Source organism: Dryobates pubescens, chromosome 5 (genome assembly GCF_014839835.1).
Source record: "Dryobates pubescens isolate bDryPub1 chromosome 5, bDryPub1.pri, whole genome shotgun sequence".
NCBI classification, from domain to species: domain Eukaryota; kingdom Metazoa; phylum Chordata; class Aves; order Piciformes; family Picidae; genus Dryobates; species Dryobates pubescens.
Genome location: NC_071616.1, coordinates 3,908,405 through 3,933,604, shown reverse-complemented (window position 1 = coordinate 3,933,604; position 25,200 = coordinate 3,908,405). Strand labels below are relative to the sequence as shown.

Below are 25,200 nucleotides of genomic sequence, written 5' to 3'. Positions count from 1 at the left end.
TAACCTTCTGTTAATCGTGGGTCATGGCTCCAATTAATAACCTGACCTGCCTTTCTCCAGCATGTCAGCTAGTCTGGTACTCAGCCACTTCTAGAGAAAATGGAGTCCTTGCTTCTCTGGAATTTTCCTGAAACAGTGATTTTTGTCACATTAATTTTGGTATTTTTTCTCTGAAACAGCCAAAGAGCTTCTGCTCACATGTGCGGCTGAATGGCAATTAATTCAACAGCTTATCATTCAGACCAGTTTGACTGGGTGGGATACAAATGGTGCTGTGGCACAGAAGCATCATCAGTTGGTCTCCTTCACAGCTGCAGCACATGATTATTCAGAGTCTTTATGGCCCAGAGGAAAACCCTCCTCAGAAACAGATGGGGAGTGAATATTTTTAGAAACAGCATCTTGAAGCATTAACAAGAGAAAGAGAAAAAGAGACTTCAGCTTTGGAGATAAATAAAATACTAAACCTACTTGTTAAAGGATATTAAATAGTATTTTAAAAATGTTTTAATTATAAATAATACTGCCCTCAGAAATATCTTTTCTCATATTCTTCTATTTCCATGTTACTTGTGGCCAAAACCAGTGTAAATTGCAAATTCTTCAAGTGCAAGTAGCTGCTCTAAAATAGTATTTTTCAGTAATGCACAATGCTCAAATCACTCTTACAAAGATTCTTGTTGTTTCTCTTTGAATGCTTATTTTAATTTTCTGTAATTTCTCCAGTGCTCAATTGTTGTCTATGCAAGACTTGCTAGGAAGATGGAAAACTAGATATCTGAGATCTAAGAAGTATGTTTTGACAAGCTTGAAATGACTTTTATGATACCCTAAACATCTCCACAATTAGCTGACCAGTTAACTTTTTGCAATCATCATAGTTTTTCTGCAAGAGGAAATGGTCCTTCTCTTCCAGATTATAGTGTCAGAGAATGATCAGTTCTGCTTTCCAAGCTGTGTTTGTGATAAAGTTATTTTTATGAAGAGATAAATTAATCCTCTAGTTTTCTTTAATATGAAGTCTTCAAGTCTGATGAGGGCAGATGTCTTTTATCTCTTTCTAGTAGCCAGCCAGCAGTGGAGAATCATCATCAGTACCAAGCAGAAAAATCCCGAGTTTCTATCTCAGCATCAAAGAAACCCTAATTCAGTGTAGAGTGGTGTTCTAGTCTCCTGAGAGCTGCTTTCAGTGTCTTCAGCTTCCGTCTTGAAATTGCAGCATGGATGCTGATGCAATTTGTATGAGTCTAATTTAGGGAGTATTAAGTTGTGTCTCATAGGAAGTAAATACTTACAGTACAATTGTGGCAACAAAGTTTCTTCTGAAAGTATTTTATGGTTTTTCATATCCTAGCCCTAATGGAGTAAAAAATATTGGACAAGGAGAAAATACATGATCCTCAAAGAACACTTGGGTTGCAAGATTTTTTTGTAAGATTGAAAGATAATTTCTATTCTTATTCGTGTCACAGGTAGAGAAAGTTTGGAAGCCTTCACCTGCTTTTAACTATCCATTATTTCTAGCATGGATTGATGTATTTACCATGTTCTTGAACTGGGAAGAAGAATTGGGAAGTAGTACAGTGTGACTTTTTTTAAGCAGGAGTTTCATTCTTTTTGGCTCCAAGGTCAATTCTGTTTGGCTCCAAGGAAACACTGTACCCAGTAATACCATCACACTTTTCACTTCCACACTGAGATTGTTAGTGTAGGTTTCGATAGAATTTCGAGAACTTGGGGCTGTAAGAAGCTCATCACTTTCAACTATTTTTGGTTTCAGTAAGGAGCAAGCTCTGAAAAGCTTCAAGTCCCTTAGTTACATTACTTAGTTACGACCTCCAAATTACCACATTTGGCATATTTTAATATTATTGAACAAACCTTTTCATTCTAGACCTATCTCATTTCACCTTATGTCTTTTGGAAGAGTCATGATGTTTCCTTAAATACAGTTGAGATATGTTAATTAATGTTAAAAGTTGATATGCTAATTTTCTTAGTGTTGGCTGACTTTGGGTTTGTTATATGAGTTTACATGTACTGGGTGACTTCACTGTGGTATCTTAGGTGTTGAATTATCTTTTATTTTGCATTTTGAGTGTAATCTATACAATGCAGTTGTTATTAGTTAATTATCCACAATTAAAAGCTTGAAAACCTTTGGTACTAGAATTCTGCAAAAATGTGATCAAATACAACTTATTTCCCAGAAAGGTTCGTAAGCTAAAGTCACTGTGGGGGTAAACACACAAGAGGATAGAACAGGAGCAGGAAAATGAGCAAAACCACAGAAGAAGATGGTTAATTTTTAGGTTCTAAACTAGGTAGAGCTATCAGTGCCATTCTAGGTATCAGCTAATAGAAATTACTCACCTGTCAGGGCTTAATTTGCACAGGAAAAAGTAGTGACAAATATATAGATGTATGTATTTTGAAACTAACATCAGTATGGTAGTCTCTTTCAGAGTCATGTAGCTCACCTGTTGTCTTTGTTACTTAGTTTGACAGCATTGACAATAATTCTAAAATAAAAGCAGTGACAGATGGAGAAGGCCCTATAACCCAGTGTGCTTTTTGTTCAGGGTTCATGTGGGCTGTATCTGCATAGCCGAATGCATGCAAGATCTGCTTGTGAAGTAATCGTTTATTATGCAAACACCAGAACTTCATTATATCAAATTTTATTAAATATGTACAGGTTATTACTATTTAAAAGAAGAAGTATCATTCCAAGATCTGCAAACTTCTCTCTCTAGATTTGAGAGCTGTGGCAGAGCCTGTATTAATGCTAGTATGAAAGCTGTAAGCTAATGCAGTGTCACTATGAAGGACACAGCACTACCTTTGAAGGCAAAACTTCATCAGCTGTATTTTTTAGTTACAATACAATCAAAATAATCTTTCCTGACAATAATATATTTGTACATTGTTTAAATTTCCCAACTCTGTCCAGCTTGTGGAATGGAAGCAAAGAATTCTGTCACGTTTAGGATTCTCAGATGCTGAAGGGAATTCGTACCAGAAACATCTGACAGTAAAGGCCATTTAAAGGCAGAGAAGGGGGAAACAGGAAGCAAAGAGAAAGATGCGTCCATCTCCTCTGCTGGTATTCAGCCAGGAGGTCTTAATATATGTCTTGCTTAGGGTCCCATGGCCTCAGTGAGGATAATGCTTCCTATCAGTGACCCCTCTTCCCATCACCTCTCCACTAAACTGGTAGGTCAGCTTCTTCTTGACTTTTTTGACCTCCCCTGTCTTGCCGTAGTTTCTCAGTGCCCGTGCCATCTTCTGGTAGGTCATTTTCTTGCGATTGCCTTTCTGGATGCCCCAGCGATGTGCCAGTGCTTCTTTGTGTTTGGAGGAGAACTGGAAAGTACCTTTTTCCTTGTCCACCCACCAGATGCTGTCCTTCATGTCTCCACTGCGAAGAAGGTCCAGAAGGAACTGATACAGACGTATTTTCTTCTTGCTGCCTGTGTGAGAGTCAGAGAAGAAAGACAGCTGAACATTGATAGTAGTTTGTAGTTTCTGGTGAAACAGAAGAACATACATAATCCATACAACTGTGTCATCTAGTTTCTCAGTCACGTAACTTCTTCAGTTTGCAGTGTTCTTGTGTTATGCTGTGAGCACATAATGTGAATTGATGTACCAAGAAGAAAACACAAGAATAAGGAATTCCAAAGACCAAACCCTTGTTTTGAAATTAATTTGCTAATTTGAAGCTAACTGAAAAAAACATAGTATCAGTCAGGGTTGGAAGGGACTACAAGGATCATCTAGTTCCAACCCCCCTGCTATGGGCAGGGACACCCCACACTAGATCAGGCTGGCCAGAGCCTCATCCAGCCTGGGCTTAAACACCTCCAGGGATGGCACCCCAACCACCTCCCTGGACAACCCATTCCAGGGCTTCACCACTCTCATGGTGAAGAACTTCCTCCTCATGTCCAGCCCCGTCTCCCCACCTCCAGCTTCATTCCATTCCCCCTAGTCCTATCACTACCTGAGATCCTGAGAAGTCCCTCCCCAGCCTTCCTGTAGGCCCCCTTCAGATACTGGAAGGCCGCAATTAGGTCACTTCGGAGCCTTAGGGTTACCAATTGCCCTGAAATCAGCACCTGATCTTTGACCTACAACAGCAGCAGTTACTAATTTGAAACTAATCTGAAGCTAACTTGTTGAGGTTATAGAGAATCTGACTCAGACACTGACCAAACAACCAAATATTTAAAAAAAGAATTCCTTTGACATTCTTGCCTTGATTTTTCCATCTTTTGATGAAAATCATCTTCACTGACCTGTTTCTCCATGCATAATTCCAGGTCCAGGGTCCACACCATCAGTCTCCCCATCTGATACTTCCAGTGGGGGGCTCTGCCTCTCTATGTCCTCCTCATCAGAACTGGGCTGTGGTGGAGAGGAGTACTGTAGGCACATCCGGGGCAAATAGGGCACCTTGGGGAGAAAAGAGTAGTAGAGGAAGGAGGCAGTGACAGGCAGCGGGGCATGGAGATTAAAAAAAGGAAATGTCATGAAGGGAGTTACCCAGAAGAGGAGGGAGAAAGTAAGAGGTATATGGATTTTTAAAGGTAATACTGAGTGATTTAGTTGCTGACATTTGTAATAAATACTATGCAATGAAGAAACACTTTGAGCTAACATTCAACTCTTAAGATGTACAAAGATACATCTTTACAAGAAGGAAGGAGCAACAAGGTTGTGAAAGCCAGAACTTTCCCATGTAATACCCTATGCATGTGATATTGCCCCTCTTCCCCCATACCTCCCCAAAAGCAACATTCTTCCTAATGAGTTTTTGAACCCTGTTGCCTAGCCACAGTGTAAAACTGCTTTTGGGAGGACTTTTTCTTTTTTTAACACAGATTTTCTGGGACTATTCTTTTAAGTTCAAAAGAGCTGAACAGTTCTGCCCTAGCAGTGTTTGACTGGCTCTGGTTCTTTAGTCCTCTTAATTCCTTACGCATAGGACCTTCTGACATCACTGAATCCCTACAGACTGCTTCCAGCCCTGGAGATGGGGTTACATGGCTCTGTCAGCTTCCTGTCCTGAATTTCCCCTGTGAGGAGAGGAATAGCCTTAGCACTCTGATAAAGAATACATCATATTGGCTCACATTATCTTTTCCAACGTGACTGCAGGTTCCACATTAATGGGGATTTCTCATCTGCGAAGCTAACAAGCTAATTTTTGTGCTGAATTCTCTTGCCCTTATATAGAGGTCTTGTTAGGAGCAGTGTAGAATAAACTTTGTAAATTCCCACTTGCAGTCTGGTTTGTAGGAATCATGATGACTTGCCATGAATTATTACAGCTTCTTGTTTAAGAATGAGAAGCAGATCAGTCTGAGGGGCAGGGAGTAAGAACCCAATTCCTACATGTTCCCCCCACCCCAGCAGCATGTAGAATGTGCTTGTCATGAAATGGGTTAGATCAATAACCCTGGAAAGTGAGCTTTTGCAATTGCTGCTGTTTCCTCCATGAAAGGACAGCTTGAGCCTGATCTGATTCCCTTCCCAGGGGACCTGGGAAGTGGGGAGTGGGTGTTCACTCCATGAGTCACACAATCCACCCTGTGTTGAGCTTTTCAGATGAGTTTTGCACCAGCTCAGAATGTCCCAATAAGGAGCCTGCAAAGGGCTGGGTTTGGGGTGCAGCAGCTGACGGTTAATGAGTTGGCAGATTGGCTGGAGCCGATCTGGCAGGAAGACCAGGATTGGGTAAGAGTGTGTGTAAGCTTCCTGCCAGATCCCCACCAGAGAAACTTCAACCCTCACCACAGAGTCACCTTTAGCTTTTTTACAGTTAAGAAAGCCACGGAAACAGGGGTAGGAAGGAAGGGAGAGACTGCTGTGGGGGAAGGGGAATGAGAAGGTGGGACAATGTCTTACAGGAGAGGGGAACGAGGGACCTGTACCTCTTCAGAGAAAAATGCTTGTGGAAACCTGGAGTTCATTGAGGGGTATGTGGGAGTAAGGAAACCACTCCTCTGGGACTGGAGTGGGACAGTCGGAGAGTGCTGTGAATGAAGGTGTCTCTTGCAAACCTGGGGAGCTGAGTAAGCTTCCCTCACGCTGTCCTCACTTTCCTGATCTGCTGTGTTTTTGCTTACACTTACTTTGCACCTGGACTTGGTACCATAGAGAGTCATATAGTTATGTTACACAGGGAGCCTGCTAATGTGTTTGAAAGTGGCAGGTTGATAATTCAGTTCTGGAGAGAAAAAGCCCAAGAAACTACTAGCTACTTTCCATATTCTGGTGTCCCAGGGTCTGTGGCATCCATCTGGGGTTTTTCCTCTTTATAACACTCTTCAGAGTCTTCCTGCCTTTTCTCCCTTCAAAATGACTTACTTTTTTTCCTAACTTAGCTTTTGTGAGATGACCTGTTGGCAGGCTAGCAAAACTTTCTAAAGAAATCTTGTCCAGAACAGCCCTAGCCTCAAATTTGATTTCACAAAATAATATGATATCAATAGAAAAATTGGTAAATATTTTTGCATATTCTTTCTTTATTTGTAAATTGTAACTCTTATGTTGCACAGCAAGCATTGTTGCAGTTAGTAACTGGCAAATTTAGTGGAGGATTAAAGCTTGCTTCCTATTTCTGTTTCTTTGAAAATGCTTTGAATAATACTGTGTTGCCAAGGACTGTGCCTGAGACACACCAAAGTCTGGACCTCAGAGCATGCCAAGTGCCACTTACATGAGCTACTTTAGGTTAAAGTAAAAAGCCAAAGATCCCCAGCTGGTAAGAGGGAGGAGGGTAGTGATGAATTATACCTACTAATATCTTCTGCAGCTTGTTAAGGGGTATGGGGGAGAGAGCATGGTGCTCTGGATCAAAAGTTGCAACAAAATTAATTCTCTGCCTTTTGCCCTGAAAAAGATGCAAAGTGGGAGAAGCAGAAGCACCATCTATTGTGTTTGGTGGTGCTTCCAGAGACATCCATAAAGGGGATAATTTTTACTCTTTGCCTTTGGTTGGAGGTAGCAGTTGGTCATTATGTATGAGCAGTTGCAGTGAGCAACTGAAACAACTTGAAGCTTCCCACAGACTTCTGTTCCATGAAGCATTTTTAAAAAATATTTGTAACTTTCTGTTCCTAATTCTGTGTTTGTGTCTACACCTTATATTCTGTTCCTGATTTATTTTTTTTTGCCTGAGTAGTAGGTGAGAAGTTTTATGGGTTGCAGTCAGTTAGTTTCCTTTTGATATGGTTAACTTACTCATTCCATATTTTTTTTCTTCTTTGTTTAATACTGTATATGATTTCAGTTTGCTTAGTATCTTTGCAGTACAATTATATTCCTGTGGCAGTGAGAATTCCCTGGCACTTCAGTGACTGCACAGTGGAGTATTTTTACAGGCTTCGTGTAAAAAAATCTGAGCAATCTGAGATAAGGCAGTGTGGTTTAGCTCATGACTGATTTGCTTTCAGGTAAAAACACAAGTAGGTTGTCCTCAGCCTGTGGTAAAATTACCAGTGACTTGTCTTTGTTAGCTTTTCTTGTACAAGTCATGTACAATTCTCAGGGTTGCTTGGAAATACTTAAAGTACTTTCCTAGTACTTTGAGGCTCAGAATATTTCCCAGTAGTCATAGATACCCTTGCTATGACAGTCAGTAACTTCTCAGGTCCAGTTCCTCTGCAGATTTCAAACCAGTTGATGTTTATTCCAAATTAAACAAAAGTTTCAAACTGTTTAATTCATTCCAGTGGTCTCTTTCACATAAGAGTACGGAATCCCTAATGCATTATTTTCCTTACCCTTAACTCCCCTTCTACATACTGAGTAAAGGCTGTTAACTGTACCTGGTGGTTGAGGCCGATGTGTGTGGTTGGGATTGTTGAATCCAAAACATGCATTTGTTCAATCTCCATGTGTCTGTACAGCTGCTGAAGCTGGGGAGGCTGTACACTCTGCAGTTCTGTGAAGTGATTGTCTCCAAAAGTCTCAAACTCATTGTGTGTGTGGTGTGGATGATATTCCCAGTAATGATCTAAAGAAAATCAAAATATGTTGTCTGTTGTTACAAGATTAAGAAACATGGCATTCACCTGTCTTTGGTTCCTACTCCTGTCATTGTCCTTTCTGCCCTCACAACACCATCCCTGTTAACTTGTCTGTCTCTGGTAAGTCTGTAGAGTGTAAAGTGTCCCTTCCTAATCTCAGAGATGCCTGTGGCTGGAAAGTAATACTCAGGCCTCCTTTGTGAGGCAAATGCTCTTAGATGGAAACATGGATTTCAATGGTAATCTAGTAGAAGATGCGAAAGACATTAAGCTGGCACCTTTTTCAAGAAGACATGGTAACAATTTTGCATTTTCATCCTCAAAGCCACAAATTCTGCTTATATACATGCTATCACATTCTCATTACACTCTTCCCCATGGTGTGGAAATAAGGAGATGAGAAAATTTACAGAGTATTCTGCAATTATCTCCAGTCTTCATTCTACTTTGCTATCAGAACTTCAGGAGTCCTGCAGAAGAGGCACAGCACTTTGCTATGTATCTCCTGCAACTGTGTGTTTGTATGTGACACATTTTTCAGTAGCAGTGCAGCAGAACAAAAGGATGAACTGTCGTGGCAGTCTGGTGGACACTGTTTACAGTGACGTTCAATTCTGATGAAGTCTCTTTTTCAGCCTATTTAATCTCTTTAGTATGAAATTTCTGTGATAATACAGATTTTTTTCCCCCCTAAAACATAAAAAGGTACTCAGATAACCATTACCCTGTTTCTTGGTTTATTCACTTCTGAAATTAAATTCCATATCATTCTCCATTTTATATTTCTGGAGTTTTTAGTTCAAGAGTAGCCTTCAAGATATTTAGAATCTCATATTTGCTGCTCAAAATGTAAAATCTGCTAGAAGAAGTATGAAGCATTGGAAATTCTATTTATCTGTTAGATACAGCAACTGCATATATAATTATGCACATATTTGTTGCACTCTGTTTTTAAAATCAAAGTTAGCATCACATCCTCTGCTCTGACTGAGCTAAGACCTAATGTTCCATAGTTTAACTGTTCATGCACCATTTTATGCACAGCTGAAATGTCTGTGTTATTCATTGTAACAGTTCTAATTTGCATCTTACTATTCTGAGTTTTCTTCCCTTGTATTATTAGAAATAATTTCTAACCTACCCTTCATTTATTTGCAGGTTGCTATCATGTACCCTTACAGTCTACTCCTCATTTCACCCAGCTGCATGTATTTAGCTCAGCCTTTCCATATAAATCAGTATCCTTACCCCGCTAGTCATACTTGTGCACTTTTCCAACCTCCCTCGCACTGTTGACATCCTTCTGACAATGCAATGGACAGAACTGAACATGTTGTTCCAGTTCTACTGAATTTACAGAGGAACAGTTGCCTCATTCTACAATATGATGATATTGTATATGACATTATCTGGATTCCAATGTGCTGTTAGTATTTCTTCTTAAATTCCACCTTTGTTCTTTCTCTCAGCTTCTGTCTCCTCATCCTTCCTCACTTACGTGTCTAACAATTAGGTCTAATCTCACAGAGGATTTGAAATCTGGGATAGTAACTTCGAATGTGGTTTCCTTTAGAGGGCACTCAATGATACACTCATAACAAACACAGCCTTACCTGGGAAGTTGTAAGCTCTTTTAAGCTGCCTTTATGGCACATGCCTGTAGACATTTATTTGGAGGCTCAATCAAACCATTTACCACACCAGTGCTTACTTTTTTGTCATTCCTGCTTTCGTAATTCATGGATTAACCATGTCACTGCTTGTGAAAGGGACAGAAAGGTGCTTACAAAAGCACCCAGGGAGTTGTTGCATTACTTTGTAATTCTACTTTGTTTGTAGCTCTTTCTGTGGGATATGTATGGATTTTATAGCCCACAGTTATAATTACAGTGCACAACAGCACTTCTTCATGTTGTAGTACTAGAGAAAAATTCTGTTTTCTCTGGTGAAAAAGTGGATTTTATAGTTGCAAAGTACCCAGATACTTTTATATTTGCATCTGCTCCACCCCAGGAAATGGCAGAGAGCATGATTTTTTAATTCACAGCTCAGCTAAGGCTGTATATCCTGGCAGGAGACTGTGGGCACTTTCAGCTGGAAACTTTTTTGTTTACTTGGAAATCTGAGTCCCCAGCTGAGCCTCCGACTTGTCACCTAACAGTAAAGCAGGTGCACCTGTGTCATAGCATCTTCTCAAGCAGCTCATTATGGGTTCAGATCCTCCTCTAATATAATCTTTTCTTACATGCCTAATTTCTTGCCTGGGTGCATTAGCTGACTGTATATCATCCTCATCATCTTCATAATCCTGCGATCCCCTAGGACTCCCTGTTAAAGTCTTGTGTATGATCTTCTCAAGTTCAGAAGGACCTCCCTTGGTTCCTGAACTACTAGGACTCATACCATGTTTTGCATCTCCGTCATCCCTTAGTGGCTTTACTGAGTTAGCTGGACCTGTAAGACAGGCTTTCTCTTCCTCATCAGAAGGATCGTTTTTCTTTTCATCTGGAGGTGGGTTTGGATCTTGACCAGAAGGATCCTTGTCCTCAGGCTTCTTGTCCAGAATTGCAACCAGTTTTACTGGTGCTGCTTGGAAATTCACCTTGGGACCAGCAGAAGTCCCTGCCTGTGTCACTGGGGGTTTATTTTGCTGTTGTGGAGTATGTGCCAGAGGTACCCATATCACCTCTTTATTCCATATTTCTGGATCAGTGGGAAATGTAGGGTCTGGGGCTTCTCTTTCCCATTGTTACAAGCTGGAGACAGTGTGATTGGAGAGTAGCCAGGCAGAAAGGGACCTGGGGGTACTTGTTGACAGCTGGCTGAACATGAGCCAGCAGTGTGCCCAGGTGGCCAAGAAGGCCAATGGCATCCTGGCTTGCATCAGAAATAGTGTGGCCAGCAGGAACAGAGAGGTCATTCTGCCCCTATACTCAGCACTGGTTAGGCCACACCTTGAGTCCTGTGTCCAGTTCTGGGCCCCTCAATTTAAGGTCATCGAGACACTTGAACGTGTCCAGGGAAGGGCAACGAGGCTGGGGAGAGGTCTCGAGTATAAGCCCTATGAGGAGAGGCTGAGGGAGCTGGGATTCTTTAGCCTGGAGAAGAGGAAGCTCAGGAGAGACTTTATTACTCTCTACAACTACTTGAAGGGAGGTTGTAGACAGGTGGGGGTTGGTCTCTTCTCCTAGGCAACCAGCACCAGAACAAGAGGGGGAAGTTTAAGCTCGAGGTGAAGTTCTTCCCAGAAAGAGTAATTGGCCATTGGAATGTGCTGCCCAGGGAGGTGGTGGAGTCACTGTCTCTGGAGGTGTTGAAGAGGGGATTGGATGTGGCACTCAAAGCCATGGTTTAGTTAGTCATGAGGTGTTGGGTGATAGGTTGGACTTGGTGATCTCTCAGGTCTTTTCCAACCTTATTGATTCAATGATTCTAGAGCAGCCATGCACTTTTTTGCACGCCCCTTCTGAATTCTTTCCCCTCCCCCACTATGATCCGAACCTGCTTCTTTTTTAACTCTTAGCTCCCTGCCGCTACCTGCAGAAAAGGTAAACACCTGCCTAGTTTTACATTTTTCCCTCCACAAGCTATAGCCAACCCTAAAGTAGCAACAAAACCCAGCAAATTCAGGCACAGAAGACAAGCCATTGCAGGATTCAAATCACTTAAATAGCTTGCAGTTATGAGGACTGTAAACTCCAGAAACTCCGGTGGAATATGTACTGAAAAGTTACCATATTTTGCATGACCAACAAGACCAAGGCAATAATAACCAACACCCCCAAACATTGCCTTCACTGAGTTCCACAGCTTTGTTTTGGCTTCTTTGAGCTGAGCAGTAATTAATCAATCGAGCAATGCCCCACATTGGATAGGTGCCAATTAATTTGTACTGTGGGTTGAAAATTCCCCCCAGTATTAAATTGCTAGACCAGCCCAGTTGGAAGCAAATGAAGCTGTATTTACAAGGAAAACTACAATCTACAATGAAGTGCAATGAATATGTACAAAATATACAGTAGTTACAATATTTAGAGGTATTCACAATTGACGAACAGCAAAAGAACCCCCAGGCTAAAAACCAGGGGAGCTAATAGCTGCTCCTTCCCTGCCCCTCCCTGCCCCCTTGGACACAAAGGAACAAGAATAAAAGCAGAGAGACATTAGAACTTAGCCAAAACAATGCAGCCAAGGTCAAACAGAAGCAAGTTAATATGTCCCAGAGCGAAGAAGCGAAGAGAAGTAGATTGTTTTCCAAACTGATTCTTATGGGAGGTGCCTCTCCAATGGGATTGTTTAGAACTATCATTATTTTCCTTTTTACACCCAATGGTCATTTATTTACATTTAACTACTTTCTGTTCAAGACCTGTGGAAAATTTTAAAGGTACAGCCTAAAACTACCACACGCTAACTCATGCATTTTTCTGCGTTAAATTACTGCAGATTTGTCTAAGTAGATATGGCTGTTGAGACTCCATATACCATAGGCAGCCTATGTAATAAATTGCAGGAGTAGTGTATAGTCTTGTTCCTTAGAATCATCTGGCTCTGTTCCTTGTGCAGAAAGTCCTCTGTCAGATGGCAGTGTATATGGTCAAAGACCTTGTATCTTTGATAATCTAAAGCAAATGTGATCAATGCATAACTGTGAGGATGACAAAGTCAAGGCAGAAGTCTCTGAGGCTGTCAATAGCTGATCTTCAGCTGTAGAATGGTGCTTCAAGAGAGACCAAAATGCATAGCCATGAATATTTGTGCATGCTCTGAGTGGTCTACTTCTGATTTTTCTTAAATATTTTTTTTATCAGCAGTCATATTTTCATGTTTCAAGATACCTTTTGGGTTTTTTGGTGCCTATGACAAGGTTACTGCTATTACCAGAACTGTTGTTTCATGCTCCTTCCGGGTGAATAAATTACTCTGTGGAACGCTATTTGTACATATTGCTGTTAATCACTATGTAACATTTAGCCTGGTCCTTACTAAATTCCCTTTTGTATGGAATTAGGTGATGCTGTAAAAACACTTGGATAGAATGGTACTAATAATACAGCATTTAGAGGCCTAAAGTGACCACATAATACTAACACATTACAAAATAAATCTGTCAGAAATCAGTTCAGTGCAATTTTATATGGAAATATTCAAGTTGAGACAGAAAGTCCTTATTTCTTTCTATATTATCTATAATTTCACAGTGTGCTTAGGGAAAGCAGTATTTTCTTAGTTACATTAAAAGAGAAATTCCAAATTCTGTCTTCTCAAACCCCTCTGCAGGTAACCTTCCTGGCTAAGTTACTGCACATGAAAATATATATTAAAAAAATTTAATATCTGTATCTACAGTTGTTAAAGAGTTATCAGCAGCTATTTAAACTCTTTGTTAATGTCAGTGATATAGAACAATTCTGTTCTTTACTCAAAAACATAAAGGTGGAGGGAATTAAGAGAGAAAAAAAAATCAGAAATGGAAAGTGTCTTTTCTTTGGGTAAAGAAACATAATTAAAAGCCAAACTATAGCTGCACAATGGAGTCATTATGAAAAATTTCATCTGAAGTGAAAGAGGATGTGAAAAAAAAAATCTGTCTATTAGAGACATGGAGATCATGTTTGTTTTGGTCTTGTATGTAGTGAAAGGTTAGAGGAAGGACAGTCATGAATTCTGAACCCCCTCCAATGGCAGGGAGGATGGTAGCCTGTTGGGAAGCAATAGTGGGCTCAAAGGCATTGTGTTAATATCCAGCATGGAAGTAGGTAGATTCTCACTCCCCAAGTAAAAGAACAGAACTTAATTTTCTCTGTCATCTTCTGACCAATGGAAATTGCTTTGCTGCTGATTTAATATAGGAATAGTGTTAGAGCTGGCAGTTAAAATACAAAATAGGCTTAGGAAAGGAATCTGTTATGAAGTGGAGTAACAGGGTAAATCTTCACTGCACAGTTCAAACCATGCAGAAATCCATGAGCCAGCTCATGAACCGGAAATATGACTGCTCTGTCAGCACAGCACTCTGCCTGAGGAGGTGACCGGGCTGACATGGCTGTGCTTGTGAGGTGTGAGCTGCTGTCTTTCAGTGGTTCTGTTCTATGCTGTACACATTTTCAAACTGAACTTGGAGAGGGTTTCTTACACAGTGCCACATGGCACAGCTTAGATGTTCCTGCATCTCGTGCTCATCTGACAAAACAAGCCAAGATAAAAAACACAGAGGAAAAGAGAAAAGTACTGAAGGCCACTGGAAAATTAATGTCTTCATTCCCTGCAGAACTGCTTTCTTGTTGAGAGGCCTGCTGTGCTCCTAGGCAGTACAGCAGTCATCTCTACAACTACAGTAGGATCTCGGTAGTTCTCACTTTGCAAACTTCATGATTTTAATTATGCCAAATGTTCAAAAATCTGTGAGTCAGGCCCCAGCAAATCACGAGAATGACTTTGAAATGAGGGGATTTTTTAATTAAGTCTGTTCTGTTTTCCAAATAGCATTTAAGACTAAGGTTCATATGTTTGGACTTTCCTCCACTTTCATGTAGGCTAAAATCCTAAAAAAACCCAAAGATGACATTTTTAGATGAGGAGCTGGGTTGAAAATAAAATCCGAATCAAGAAATCCAGTTGAGTTCCTCCAGGCTAGCAACAAAGTGAACAAGGATCAGCATTCAGCTTCATACAGAAAGTGATCTTTTACTAAACCAGTACTGTTTAGTAATAACTTAGAAACAAAGATGCAGTGGAATTTTGTAATGGCTAAGAAGATTGCATTAGTGTTACCAAATACGCTGTCTTACATTTACAGAATTACTAGCATACAGACTCAGGGTATGGTGATGGACTAATACAGGATTACTTGAAGAACCTTCTGTCCTGTCTGACTGTCTTTGTACTTGTTACAGTATTTACAGTTAAACTACAGTTTTCAAAACAAATGAGAATGGTGCACACTGTGATGGATATTTTATGGTATGTTTTTGCTTGTTGAATTTAGTATTCACTTATTGTCAATCTCCTACATATTACATTTATGACATAGTATTCTGTGTACTTTACTGCCTAGTGACATAACCATGATATAAGGGTTGATTTCAGCATTATGTTCTAGAAAAGTGACAGTAATGTATGTAGCACAGACCTACAGATTAAGTTATTTGCCATCTCCCTTTCTCAGAGCTAATTTGCCAGAAGTGAAGGACAGGTAGTCTTGACACTTGAGGAAGACCTATATCTTTAGCAGTCCCTCAGCAAAGTCAGAAGTGTTTTTCTGTCTTGCAGTATATATGTACTTCATCTGGTAGCTTTTCTTTGTATTATTTTGTATATACTGCCAGTGATCCCACCGTACCCAAAGTGGAACTCCTCTCTCACAATTCTGTCTTTCTTACTTCTTCCTTTTTCCTATTAATCATGTTCTTTGCTCTTTCATTTCACTGCTATCACTGCAGTACCTTATCTATTCTTTTTCCCTGCCAGTTATCCACATTGTTCTGAAAGTTTAGTACATGTTTCTAGAAGTAGTTTGTAATATTCTTTTCCTGATCTTCTGTACAGCTTTTCTCATGACTCACTGCTTCTGTCATGTTAACAAAATGAAAGACAAAGCTAGGTTTGTCAGTATTTATAGGAAAGTAGCAAAATGTCATAATTTATGGGTCTCTCTCCCCTTTGTATTCTTTAATTGCTCATTGTTCCTTTGGGCTGTGAGAATTCGGGAAAGCATGGAGCATATGAGATTTTTACACATATCCAACTACATTACAGGTGCTTTCATAAATAAAAAATTGATTGAAATGTGCAGGCAAGGCTTAAGCTGCCTCTTCCAGAATCACTTTGTGTGAGTCTTTAGGAGAAGTGCAATACAAGTTTAGGACGAGATCAGTTTCTCTTCAGAGTGGGTGTATAAGTGCCACTTGGGCCATAACCCATATAGGTGACTTAGGAGGTGGTTTTTGTATTGATTATGGTGAGTAAAAATGTGTTAATGATCTGAGCAGTGTACCTTAGGGACAGCCTTCCAACAGTAGAATGGGCAGTAAACCAGATGGAATGATAATACTATGGAAGATAAAAGGATATTGTTGCTTGTGGTAGCTTAGATTGAATGACGGAAAAAATATTTCCCAGGGCTTTTTCCTACTTGGCATCTTTTATAGTTATTATTAAATTGTCACAATTGCCTTCTGAGATAATAAATGTTATCTTGATTTTATGGGTGTGTAAACACATACAGGTTATAATGTAAAAAACCTGACTTTCCATGTGGAATTCACTGGGTTTGATTAATGTGGCTTGACAGATACTGTGACATAACTTACGAAAACTGAATTAATTCTTTATCTCCAGGCTTTAAGAATATTGTGTTTCTTTAATGCAATGGAGAGAAAAAAATTAGGTAGGAATCTTTTTAAATCAAATGCTCAGAACTGTCCTGTTCTGTAACTCGTTGTCACTTAAGGTAGCTTCCGTTGCCACAGATAAAGCAGTGCTCTGCCATGAAGCTGTTAGATGTCTTAAATTAAGCAGTGATGGGTCTAGTTGCTATATCAGTGGGAGTCTTTTAGGGAAACTCCAGGATCTGGAGGGACTGCCACAAGTGATACAGTAGAACGGTGCTTTTCCTTCTTGAGTCAATATTGACTCTGATATTTCCAGGGTGGTATTGCTGGACCATTGTATTGCACAGCAGATGCATTCACAGAGCAGGACTCACCCCTCTGCCCGTATGACATGAAAATATAAAGACACCAAATCTTTGAAATCATGTACATAACCTGAAGCAGTAAATAATCAGACAGTATTTTTATATTGAGCTAGGTTTACGTACAAGCAGCTACAAGGAAGTTTTACATAGAGAGAGGAAGTACTTTGGTATACTGGAGGAAGAGTGAAAGTTAAAGCTAGGTGTGGTAGCATGAGAAAGAACTCAAAAGAAAGAAATAGATGGCATTGAAAAAGCCAAATACCATAGAAACATAATTAAATGAAGGCACAAGTATGGCATTTAGGATGTATGTCAAACAGGAACTGGAGATGTGAACACAAGATGAGAAATACAGTATTGCAAATCCCTGTCTTAAAAGAGTGTTGAAACAGGCATAGTGCTTTTTATCTGCAGAGGAAAGTAAAAGCGTAGCAAAGATAATGAAGAAAGATATTATGAGGTCCCATCTTCCTGGCAATACACTGAATGTCCTGGAGGCTCCTTGCATTATTCAGTACTTTCTAAAATCATCTTTCAGAGAAATCATGTTGCAGTTGCTTGTTTGGAACACTGCCATTAAGCAGAACACAATATTACTGGTTTCTTATTCTTAAGTATCTTCCTATACATTACAGATCACATTAAAATATTTGTTCTCTTCCTGAATGTCCAAGGTCTCTTTCCTTCAGAATCCCATAAGATTTTGTGCTCCCAGGAGGTGTTTTTTCACTTACCACCATGACTCTCTCCATCACTGTTGAGATATTGGTAATAGTCATGGGGCGGTCGGTAGAGGTCTGACTCATAGGGTACCATATCTTCAGAGGGCTGTGAAAAGAGGAGGAATTTTTAGAAGTGTAAGCTTACACAAATGCCTTCAAAATTATTCATATAGTTAGTGAAGGTGAGATGCCAAGACATTTTAGATTGCCTAGGGAAAGAAGGGGGAGGCTTCAAACCCTGATTTGCAGGGAGGGGGAATAATTTAAAAAATAAAAATAAAAGAGATGATGAATCCAACTCCTTAGACCAGTCTGTGTAGCAGAACTTTTCCTGTGGTATTACGCAAGATACATTGCCCTCCAACCTTTTGTGGATGCTACTTAATAGAGCTGTCTTGGATACCAGGCCCAAGCCAAGATGCCCTCAAAACCACAAACATTTTTTGGCTTGTTATGATGATTATTATTCCTTTTGTACACAAAAGAGAAGGCAGAAACTTGTCTTACCTAAGCGTGTTATTCTGAGTGTTTCTGGGAGATCTCACTAAATGGCGGCAGTTTCTAAGAGGGTAATGATGTTGACAGAGGGCATAAAAGCATTTTCAAATGTTGTTCAAACAGTTCAGATCAGCTGCACAAGGCTGATAGGTACACAAAGAGAAGACTTGACAAGTCCAAATGTGGGTCAGATACTAAGTTGTGACCTATTGGATGCTTAGCTATAGATTAGAGTCCTCTTTGTGCTATTAATATAGGTGATTTAGGGTAGCTTTCTCACTTGCCTTCTCCCCACATGTAGTACTCCAGTGATAATACTGTATAATGTCTAATGTTGTTTCAATAAAGGCGGCCTGTTTACTGTTAGGTCTGCACAATTACTTTGATTCATTTAATGTTTGGTTTTGTTATTTGTCAGAACAAAGATTTAGAGCAGGGCGGAGTCCTGCACAGGGCTTTGCTAAACTTTTGTCAAGTTTGTTAGAATATTTTCTTCCTATCTGAACAAATTCTTATGGTGTCAGCAGCAGTGTAAAGCTCAAACACCTCCTTGTGAAACAAAATTATTTCTCATAAGTATTAATAGAAACATTTTTCTTCTGTTAATGACTTCAGCCTAACTACCTTTAAAGCAGAGGACAAATACTTCAAGCAGCATAACTTCCATGAGGGACGTATTTTTTATGTTCATATCTTTGTATGTTCATATGCCTATCTGTATGTCTCAAATTCTCATCTCCCTCCATAAATCTGTCTTACCTCTGGAACATCAGCTTTTTGTAGGCTTAGGCTATGGTAATACCTTGCCAGAAATGGTTCTGTAGATTACTTGAGAATATGAAACTTAAGGCAGGAGCTGCCATTAAAATCCAGATGGAGGTGGTAGATAGGCAGCTGGCAAAAGAATTCTTTTTTTTTCTGGTGAAAACTAGGTCTTAGTTACTATTGCTCATTGATACTACACTTCTTAATTCTTCCAGTTCATTCTTTTGGAATTCAGGGATTTGAAGATTGTACTTTTCTAGGGATGTGATTTCTATTGAAGAGATTGGATCAAGACAAAGAGAGCCTTATTCCTAGAGGATTAAGAAGTCAGAACACAAAAAAATACAAAATACTTTTAGAATTACTTTGGACCTTGGTAGATCCTTAGCAGCAGCTGCTGCATGCTGCTTTAGCACATCATATTAAAATGCACTGTTAAGATTGCCTGAACCATCATAACTTCCAGAATGTACACTAACTGGGCACCACATCCTTGGTCAAAGCCTGAGGAACAAATCCATTGTCAGATCCCAGTATAATCTGAGGTGGTGGCCAATTGCTTTGGCGATCTCTTGAGATGATAACTTACAAAAAAAGACAATCTAAGGGAAAGACTAAGTAAAAGAAGGAAATCATTGCTTAATAGTATCCATAGCAGGGATGCCAGTGAAGGGAGCTCTCTCATTTCTGGTCTCCAGAGGATGTAGGTGCAGCCTCTCTTTTCAAATCAGTTCAGTAGAATTGCCTTTCATCTACACAGAGATTTCATGGAAATTATAACCTATTTTCCAGATTTCAGAGGGGTGGTCAAAGGACACAGTAAATCATGGCTTCTCTCTTATGCTTCTGGTTTTCTTATGCATATTTTCTTTGTGTTGTCTCTAACCATGACTGGTTATATGCATTCACTCATTCTCTGTTCTTTAGACCTATGGTGTACTCTGATCTCTGATCAGAAAAGGTAATGAGACTTTGTTTTGCTTTCTTCAGGATAAAGTTCTGAATGGAATTTCTACTTTTCATTATCTTTGCAAACCAATTTGCCCCGCTCCCCCATTTCCTTTCCATGAATACATGCTTCCTATTAAATCACATCAACCTGAAGAATGTATGAGGTTTTTGCCTTCATATTCAGAATTGTTATTTTGGCATAACTCAAAGGAAAGCACTGATATTCTGTGAGAGACCGTGGTATCCAACTGCAAAATGCACATCATACTAGTTGGGAGGAATGGAGGTTTTAAAAATCGTGCAAATGTTTATAGTTTGAAAGAAAAAAAATCATTGTTTCCCTTCAATGAAAACACCAGAAATTGACTGAAATGATAAAAATTTACCATATCTACTTTTGGCAAAGGCCAAAAGTATACAAATTTCCAAAGCAATCAGCATGCTGTCAATCTAAGATCAATTTGCTATGTAATCTTTTCTACTGCTACAACAGAAGCTCAGCCACTCATCTTTACAGAAATACAGTGTGGCAGAAGATGAAACAACAGTCAAAAAGTAGAAAAACAATACATATTTTAGTCATGGTAAAGAATATTTGACTATTCCTAGTTGTATTCTTCCCTCATTGTCTTTTCTTCCCCAAGATTTTCAAGCACACTCCCCGCCCCCAATTTCAGACCAATGTACTTTAACACAAGCAATAGTGTCTCACAGTCTCAGAGAAAAGAAGGAGGCATTTCTACCTTTCAAAAGCTGGGTTTACAAATTCAGGTGTGTATTCAATGTTCAGAGCTAAAAGAAGGTGTGTTGAATAGGCTCTTAAAATATTATTCCCTTAATAATTATTTACAGATCTATCTGACTGCACAGAGAGTTGCAGATGCTCAACATCTGAAAAACGGTCTGCTTTGACATAGGTCACTGTTTTTTTTACATAACCTGTTTTGAAAGTTCAGGACTGAAAACCTATTCATTATGGATTGTGGGAATTTTCTTCCTTGAATTTGTTTTCTGCTTAGTGACCCCTGTGATAAAATACATATGTGTGTAGCCTTTCTAACTTATGCACCCTAGGCCAATCCATCTCCACAAAGGGCTTACATTGGCAACACTTTCCACTGTGGTCCCTGATTTTCAAGGGTACAGTAACTAATATGGGAAGATAAATGTTCAGTATTTATAAGTCATAAACTTAAATAATAGTCAAAGGGGATGGTACAGCATAGGTTCTCTCTGATTACCTTTATCCCATGGGAAGGTGGGATATTGTCCTCTATTTGTTAAAGAAACAATTACCAAGAACCTGATTTAATCTGTGGGGGATTTTAAGTTTTATTAAAAGCTATTTATCTAGTTAAGAGAGAAGAGTTTTCACCATGTGCTGCTGTTGCCTCTTGTACCAATCTTTACCTACTTGCCCTGCTCTTCTCTGCAACCTCCCCACCCACACACTCATTTTGTCATATTACTTGCTAATGTAGTACTTCCATGACACTGAACTGTTTTGTTTCTACTGACAAAAAGTGAAGAATAGCTTATGTTACAATTTAACAGACATCAATGACCATTTGTTCTATTAATTGTTTTTGTGTAAGAGAGTGACAGAAAGCTTTGTTAGTAACTCATAGCTGTGGTCTGAAGTCTGTATCTCCTTTCCTGCATGCCGTGAGGTGCAGTATGCTATCTAAACCCCTATTCCAACCTCAAGCAGGAGGTCAACAAACAATACTTCATCTGTCACAGACTTTGATAAATGGAAAGTTGCCTCCATCGTCCTTCTTTGCCCTGAAAGCCAGTGGAAAAGCCGTAAGACTAATGGAGAAACCTTGGTTGGCATAGGTTGAGAGAAATACAGAGGTCTCAACTGAATAGCAATCTGAAAAATCTTGTTATTCACCAAGACTCTGTCAGATGATTCCAGGTGATTGTGAATTCACTAAATGCTGATCTTGTTATCCTGACACAACAATTCACTGGCATGTGATTCAGAATTACTCCACACAGTTTCCAATGATATGTTGCTGAGACAAGTTTTAAGGCCAAGATTAACCATATTTCCTTGGAAAAAAATTACAGTATAAGTGTTTTAGAAAAGATGAGTAAAAACATTAGTGTGACTGCCCATTAGGCTAGCCTTACTGGACCGTGCTGGCAATGTAGTTCTGTGGAACAAGGGTGCTACGGTGGGGCACTTTTGCTCTTGCTCAAATGCACCTCTGTTCAAAGCTGTGATTTCTACAGGCCACTACTTAGGGATTCACGTATAACTAGGGTTCTCTTTAGGCAGAGATGTTGGACTTAATAATTTTTCACCTGCAGCACATGATTCTATCATGCACTGAAATACATGGACCCAGTTTGCAGAACTTTTCCATGCAAAATTCCTACTCTTTAGTGAAAGTTGAGTACTCCTAAACCATGAGAGCAGCATTTTCTAAATGAGGGGTAAGACTCTCCTGGGGCAGTGAAGAGGAAGGCAGTTACTGACCCACCCTCAGATGAAAGGGGAGGGACGGAGGAGGGAAGTATTGCTTCACAGAAACCCCTGTCTAGAAACAGGCTGATGTCTCCCCTCTGAAAGAGTCCCAGGAGGCACAGACAGTTCTAACGATGCCATGTGTGGCCTCTAATGGGCAGTGCTCAGAGTGCACTTAAAACAAATTTGAAAGTACAAAGCACAGAATTTTTCATTTTAGGACATTTTAATCTCAAAATAAAATCTGAATTGCCCCATCAAATGCTCCTGCAAGTTAGAATCATAGAATTGTCAGGGTTGGAAGGGACCTCAAGAATCATGTAGTTCCAACCCCGCTGCCATGGACAGGGACACTTTCCACTAGATTAGATTGCCCAGAGCCACATCCAGCCTGGCCTTAAAAACTTTCAGGGATGGGGTTTCCATCACCTCCCTGGACAACCTGTTCTAGTGTCTCACCACCCTTATGGTGAAGAACTTTTTCCTAACGTCTAATCTAAGTCTGCCCTCTTGCAGCTTAGATCCATTTCCCCTAGTCCTATCACTACCTAACAGCCTAAAAAGTTGTAATTATATTTTCACTGCCTGTTATATCATTCAACTGAACAGAGTTCAGACAGAATATTTACCATGACATGAATCAGAATATGGGCCAGACTGTGCTAGATTTTCACTCTCTTTTTTCAAGGTATGCACTGGAATTCAATACTGGGGAAAAGGAGTCCAGAAAACTACAAATTTCTGTTGTTGTTGTTGTATCTCTAGTAGTTGAGGACAAAGGTTAGATTTCTTTCATTTTTGAAATTTCTTTTGTAAGGCCAACAAGTAACACTGGGAAATTTCTGTGTTCTTTTTTCAGTTTCTCAGTTTCTTTTCATATTCCTGCCTGACACATTTATGGCAGATCCAATTGCGGTGCATTCAAGAAAAAGGAAAAAGATTTTTAGAGTCTTCTTACCCTTTGGGTAGATCAGGAATTTCAGGGACACTAATGATGAACTGCTAGAATAAAACCTATTTTTTCAGTCAGTCTGTATGCCAAACATGAAGAGAACACAAAGGGCCATCTTTCTGGGTAGAAGATAAGCAAACGTATCTTTAGCCTTCATTAGATGGGACAAGGCAAAAAGAACACTTGATAGAAGTTTTTGTTAGAAGGATTGTTGGATCTGTATTGTCTTAAAATAATTGCTGTAATTCATCTACCACAGAAAAAGCCAAGTAAAACATCTTATCTAACATTTCTCCAGCTTCTGCAAACTTAATAAAATCTAGTTAGGGCCTCTTTTACACATTCTGGTTCAAGATTTCCATTACAGTTTGCTTCTGAACAACAGATTAGTGGCATTATGTTCTTCAGAAGTAATAATTTCTGAACTCATCATATGACAGATTACAGCAGTGCAACAATGCTTCAGTTAACAAAAATATGGAAATAGCCTCATAAGCATAGAGAGGAATATGTATCGTAGACAAAACATTGAAAGACACAATTGAGTGCTATAGTTCTTTTCTTCTTGTTCACCATTTGATTTTTCATAGCAAGTGTATTCAAGCTAATTCTGTTCAAGAGAAGCTGAAGTTAGAAACTAAAGTGCTGTCATTGCAGAGAGCACAGAGTCCTAAAATTTGCAGTATGTAAAAGCAGCATTCAGCAGCTCTTCTCACACAGACTGGTGGATTGTTAAATAACATAAATCATGTCAGACACTCCAGATGATTAAGAATTACAACCTGAAGAAGACTTGGCCTTATATCACAAATCCAGCACTGAAGAAGAACGTTTACTGGCTTGCTATATACATTTTGTACAAAAATGTCATATGTTTAATCTGTGAAAGCAAATGGAGATCAAAATCACATGCAAGTTTAGGGAGGAAATGTTAATTTCCCATTCATTGCATTGTTGTCACTAGCTTTATATATTGGCCTAAGCCCAACTTCCTGGCATAGCAAATACAGCCCAAACCAGATATTCTCAAATAATAAAAGCTGGTTTACTTTCCCTTTTGCTGCTTAGCCCAATGATCCATATTAGAAATAAACTCCATATACTTACGGGGGGAATGAGGGGAAATCCTTCCATTTTGCAAGCTTGCAACATTCAGCCAACTTCTGAGTGAATTTTTCTTAATTCAGTTTTCAACCATCCAGAATAACTGATTTTAAAAAAATCACATTAAAAAATGAAAAAAATATTTAGAAGAGAAAAAAAGAAAAGAAAGGGAAAAAAAGTGAGATCCTTGGACTCTGTGATGTCCCTTTGCAGTGATGGATCTCAGGACAGGAGAAGGACCCTAACAAGTTTTCATAGTTTGCCCTAATAGGTTCTGAGGTGAACTTCTTCCCGAGTTGTATGTGAAGTTCCTGATTTTATCGTATGTCTGTAGAAAGGAGATAGCCCTTGGGTCTATCAGTGCGCTGTGACATCACAGCTTTTAGCCAGTTTGCATAAATCTCATTTCAGGGAGCTGCGGCGCTGTAGCAGGAAGTCTGCCCCGGGCCAGATCTGCCATGGGCAGGTGCTTACTGTATAATCAACAACCCAGGGCCTGGGCCTGCCACCAATAAACAAGCATATGGGTGCAATGCTCTGCAGAAAGCTATGTGCTTCCCACTGTAGATGAACCATAACAATGGTGCTGCTCTCTGGTTTAATGATATATCATAGAGACACAGTCCTGACAATGACTGTGAGGATGCTGCAGTGGCTTAGCCTTGCTTTAATAATAGCCCTGTGTTGGAATTGGGTGGCAATACTTAGCAGACAGAAGAGAAAAAAAAACAAACAACAAAACATACAGTTTCAAGGACACAGTCTTGGGTTTCTACAAAACACTGAAGTTAGGCTCGTGAGACTTTCTTCATAAAGTTTGCAACAGAGCAAAATAATTCAGTGGAAAATACTCAGACCTCTTACTTCTGTGATCTATGATTTTTTTCTTGTGATTTCTTTTCAACCTCTTGCAAGGAGAAAGCAAGTGGAGAGGAAGGAGAAAATATTACATGTCCCATTCAATGGCTTAACTTGTCTTAAATCCTGAGTGCCTT

The 25,200-nt window shown here is 39.6% G+C and overlaps 1 protein-coding gene across 1 annotated transcript; it reads right to left on the bottom strand.

Annotated features, from left to right (window-relative positions):
• Window positions 1-2,646: 2,646 nt before the first annotated feature.
• Window positions 2,647-24,310, bottom strand: SPI1 (Spi-1 proto-oncogene). The gene is made up of 5 exons (XM_009897355.2): window positions 24,209-24,310; window positions 17,472-17,565; window positions 7,839-8,026; window positions 4,302-4,458; window positions 2,647-3,473 (listed from the first exon to the last, which is right to left on the bottom strand). Exons 1-5 carry the CDS (start codon window positions 24,251-24,253, stop codon window positions 3,157-3,159), a joined length of 801 nt encoding a protein of 266 aa, XP_009895657.1. The 5' UTR covers window positions 24,254-24,310; the 3' UTR covers window positions 2,647-3,156.
• Window positions 24,311-25,200: the final 890 nt, after the last annotated feature.

Coding starts and splice junctions, on each gene's coding strand:
- SPI1 (XM_009897355.2), bottom strand. CDS start 24,253: ATGTTGCAAGCTTGCAAAATGGAAGGATTTCCCCTCATTCCCCCC. Junction 8,027..17,471: donor TGATGGAGAGAGTCATGGTG/GTAAGTGAAAAA, acceptor GATTTTCTTTAG/ATCATTACTGGGAATATCAT. Junction 3,474..4,301: donor AATTATGCATGGAGAAACAG/GTCAGTGAAGAT, acceptor ACTCTCACACAG/GCAGCAAGAAGAAAATACGT.